Source organism: Octopus bimaculoides, chromosome 18 (assembly GCF_001194135.2).
Source record: "Octopus bimaculoides isolate UCB-OBI-ISO-001 chromosome 18, ASM119413v2, whole genome shotgun sequence".
In the NCBI taxonomy this organism is placed as follows: domain Eukaryota; kingdom Metazoa; phylum Mollusca; class Cephalopoda; order Octopoda; family Octopodidae; genus Octopus; species Octopus bimaculoides.
Genome location: NC_068998.1, coordinates 39,222,553 through 39,226,789, shown reverse-complemented (window position 1 = coordinate 39,226,789; position 4,237 = coordinate 39,222,553). Strand labels below are relative to the sequence as shown.

Genomic DNA, 4,237 nt, shown 5'->3' with positions numbered 1-4,237 from the left:
AGTGGCACATAAAAGCACCCATTACACTCTTGGAGTGGTTGGCATTAGGAGGGGCATTCAGCTGTAGAAAATTATGCCAAATCAGACTGGAGCTTGGTGCAGCCTTCCAGCGTGCCAGCCCAGTCAAACCGCCCAACCCATACCAGCATGGACAGCAGACATTAAATGATGATGATGATAAAAGACCACATTGTTAAGCATCCTGCCATTTTAAGCTATTAGAGAGTGATTTGACTGCAATTTCTTGCAAACTGAGCAGTAGTACCTTATTGTCTGGTTTGTAATAGTAGAGGGATGCAGTCCTTAATGGATTAGAAAGTGAGAGATCAGAGGGACTTGATGTAATGTGTGCATTGTGCTTTGGTTATCCTTATCATTTAACATCTGTCTTCCATGCTGGCATGGGTTGAACAATTTAGTTTTTGCAATTGTATCTTTCTCTCTCTCCATTGTAATTCTAGGTACTGGTAACACAGTGACAAAAGCAATGAATGTTTTAAAGAATCACAGAGTTAAAGAACAGAATGTGATCTTGTTAAATCTCTTTTGTACACCACGATGTAAGTTGCCAATTTTTTAAAAATTATTTAATTGTAATTTGTGAGCCTTGAACTTAACCCCTTGAACTTTGACATAATTCCTTTCATATGTTTTATGATGGGAAATAATCTTTCACATCTGGCTTGTGGTGGTGATGTCATTGTGCTTGTTGCTTAGCTGCTGGGCATTGCTGATCAAACAGACCGGCTATGATCTTCCAGCTGTCACCAGCCGAGTACATTATCCGATATTTTTTTTTTTTATTATCCCATGTCTTTTTAAAATTTTGTTGAGTATAATGTGAGAGAAATTCGGCTGCTCTTTTCCATAACCATGTAGAGGCTTTGTTATTGATTTGTGGTGTCAGAAATGGTAGAGCTGTGGATAAATACATTTTCAATTTATAGTTTGGCCATATCCAGCCACAATATTCTACTTGTTATATGTTTAAACTGTTGATATCTGGCCTCTAACAGCTACCCTACAATGTCATTCTAAAAATATAGTCACATCATTGAAATCTGAAAGCTACAAGATAATTCAAAATAATGTGAATAAATAAGCATTGACAGAGTAATCTGAATGCTAAAGGGTTAATGCAGCTGTAGACATAAAAAAATTCTAATTGGAAATATTTGTGTAGTGAGAAAAAGACAACTTAATGATTAATATTATTTTAGTCTTTTTTTTTTTTTTAACATAAATATTTCTTAAAAGAATTTTCATGCTGATTGCATTATATATGTTAAAATTAACTTTATTGTTTTTCATGCAGATTGTGTCTTTGAGGAATTATTCTCAGTGAATTATATATTTTAATATGCTAGTTATCCATACACTCGTGTACAACATTGTATATCTACATGTTGTTCAATGGCTCCTTTAATAAGTATGGCAACATTTATGCTCTGATGAAGTCTGATAATACCAAAACATGTTCAAAGTTATCTCCCACATGTGTTGATCTAATTTGAATAACATTCACATGATCACATAACCAACCAAGCTATCAGATGTTGTTACACATTGCTGGCCACAATGTGCTTTTGCATTGTTTTAGCCTTCAAATGATGCCACCCTGCTGGTTAGGTGAGCATGCCAACATTCCCCACTGATTGAAAGGGGGCCTGGAGCAAGGTGAAATGAAGTGTTTTGCTCCAGAACACAATGTGCCACCCAATTAGGGAATCGAACCCATGATATAATGATCTTGAGTGCAACAGCATGACCACTAAGCCACGTTATATTAGTCATTGAATTAATATTGTCTTTCCTTCACCACATAGTGAGTTCCAGTTTGATTTAATTTTTTTTTTTTTTTATGTTCACTGCACTAACTTAATGATTCTTCTGTATGTTGATGAGATCAGTGAATGATTGCTCAAATGTACTGTTTCTGTTTTGTCTACACTGAGTGTCTGGATTTCTGACTGCACATTTTAAGAGAACCGATAGAATAGTAATCTGTAATATACTTAATTGAATTAACTTTAGAAAAACTTTCCTTTCATGTAACCAAAAGATTTTAATATTTAGTTTTATATCTTGCATGTTCTAAATTTAAATTCCTTTAGGGTGGATGAATGAAGTTCTAGTGAAGTCAACTCTGTTGATTATATTGTCTCCTGCAAGAATACATCTTGTGTCTAGTCAACTAGGTTTGCTTTGTGTGAGTGGGGAAGACAACGATTCATAAACTCTGTTTCTCTGCTTGTCACTTCAGTGTCATTGACCACATACCAAGTTGTTTGTATCATCTTGTTAATGTATTTAAACAAACACTGAATAAAACAGGTATTGCATCATTTAATATGACTTCTAAGTGTCATATGTCAGGTGGTGTGGTGGTGAGCTTCAAAAACATTTTAGTCTGTGACCCAGTTTTGATTGTTGGGTTTGGGTATTGAAGTGGAGGATTGTGGCCTAGTGTTTACAGTAGTGCACGCACAATCACAAGACTGTGGTTTTGATTCTCTGACTGGGCAGTGCATTGTTCTTAAGCAAAACACTTTTGTTTATATTGACCCAGTTCAATCAGCAGTAAATGAGTAACCTGATGTTTTATTCTGAAGGAATGTTGTGACCTTGGGTATTTATACGTCATGGACACTGGGTAACTGGTTTCCTGTGAGTGATAGGGCTCAAAGTAGTATTTTTCAGCTCTAGGTATTAAGGCTTCATCTGCATTTCTAGTACGACTGGGAAGGCATAAACATCACACACTCCCATTTGAAACCACATCTGTGAGGTTTTTTAATTCTGTAATGAACTTTTATATTTATGAGTTTAACCCTGTAGCAGTAAAACTGGCCATATCTTGATTCAGTATTCCACCTGTTTCATGTTCAAACCAGCTAAATGCTGCCTCTCACACCTACCCTACAATGTCCTTCTAAAAAAATAAACAATCACATCATGAAAACTTCAGAGCTACAAGACATTTGGGTCCTAACAACGGTTGGAGCCCTTTACTGGAGATGTTGAAGAAGAGTGCCTCTGTCCTACCAAAGAAACAACCAGCTCTGTCCTTCTAGAATACACAAGTCATTTCTTAGGGTGTCAGGGAAGCTGATATCTACAATCTAATGAAACAAAGATGATTTTTAGGATTCCAACAGAAACAAATGAATCTTGTTTAAATGTGGGGAGATGCTTAAATTCCCCCTTCCTCTTGTATAATGGTTTGACTGCTAAATTCTGCAATATAGATGCCTTGAAGAACATACACTGTGTGGGAAACTTAAAATAGATTGCAGCTTCTGGTTCAGATAAGTTTTTTGGCTATTGATGTGAAAGTACATATGTATGACCTGTACATACACACCATATGTGTAACATGCTTTATATATATACATGTAATATATAGTAATATTGGCTTGACTTCATTATTACAACTTATGACTTCATGCCAGTATGAACAAGCTAGTATAGACTCCATTTATCTAACAATGATTTGGAGTAGTTTCTGATTCTGATATCATGCACCACTTCTTAGCAAAGACAGACCACCAATAGACTAGATGTACATACAAATATGAAAAGTGACTGAGACCTTTGGCATTATGTCATGCTTGAAGAAGACCCATCAAGCCTAGTAAAATCACAGCCATGGCAGATACTGGTGTCATGCAAATTGCACTCATGCTGGTGGCACATAAAAACACCCATTAAACTCTCCAGGTGGTTGGCATTAAGAAGGGCATCCAGATGTAGCAACCATGCCAAATCAGACTGGAGTCTGGTGTAGCCTTCCAGCTTGCCAGTTCTGGTCAAACCATCCAACCCATGCCAGCATGGACAATGGACATTAAATGATGATTCGCCATGATAGATCGCTGACCACTACATTTATATTTTTTTTCTATTTGTTTCTCTCCTTATTTCTTTCTGTGTTCCTTTCAGTTGCAGAACGTAGTTCGAAACGTCAAAGACTTTCTCTATTCCCGAGCGTTAAACTAATACATCCATTTGTTGTTTACACCACCTGTCTTCGCCTTTTGTTTTTTTCGTAAATTCTCCCATATATATATATATATATATAGCAAGCTGTTCAATTAATTTTCTTTTTCTTTTAGCTGTCAAATCACTTATCAACTCATTCCCTGGTATCACCATAGTAACCACAGAAGTTCACCCAGTAGCACCAAATCACTTTGGACAGAAATATTTTGGCACTGAATGAACCAAAGGCCAATGC

At 36.3% G+C, this 4,237-nt stretch overlaps 1 protein-coding gene across 2 annotated transcripts in view; it reads left to right on the top strand.

Annotated features, from left to right (window-relative positions):
- Positions 1-4,237, top strand: part of LOC106877445 (uracil phosphoribosyltransferase homolog) — a 31,818-nt gene extending 27,581 nt beyond the window's left edge. For both annotated transcript variants that reach the window (XM_014926346.2, XM_014926347.2), the window contains exons 6-7: positions 462-560; positions 4,116-4,237. In XM_014926346.2, coding sequence (XP_014781832.1) covers positions 462-560; positions 4,116-4,222 — 206 coding nt within the window. In that variant the 3' untranslated portion in view covers positions 4,223-4,237. The remainder of the gene's footprint in view (positions 1-461; positions 561-4,115) is intronic.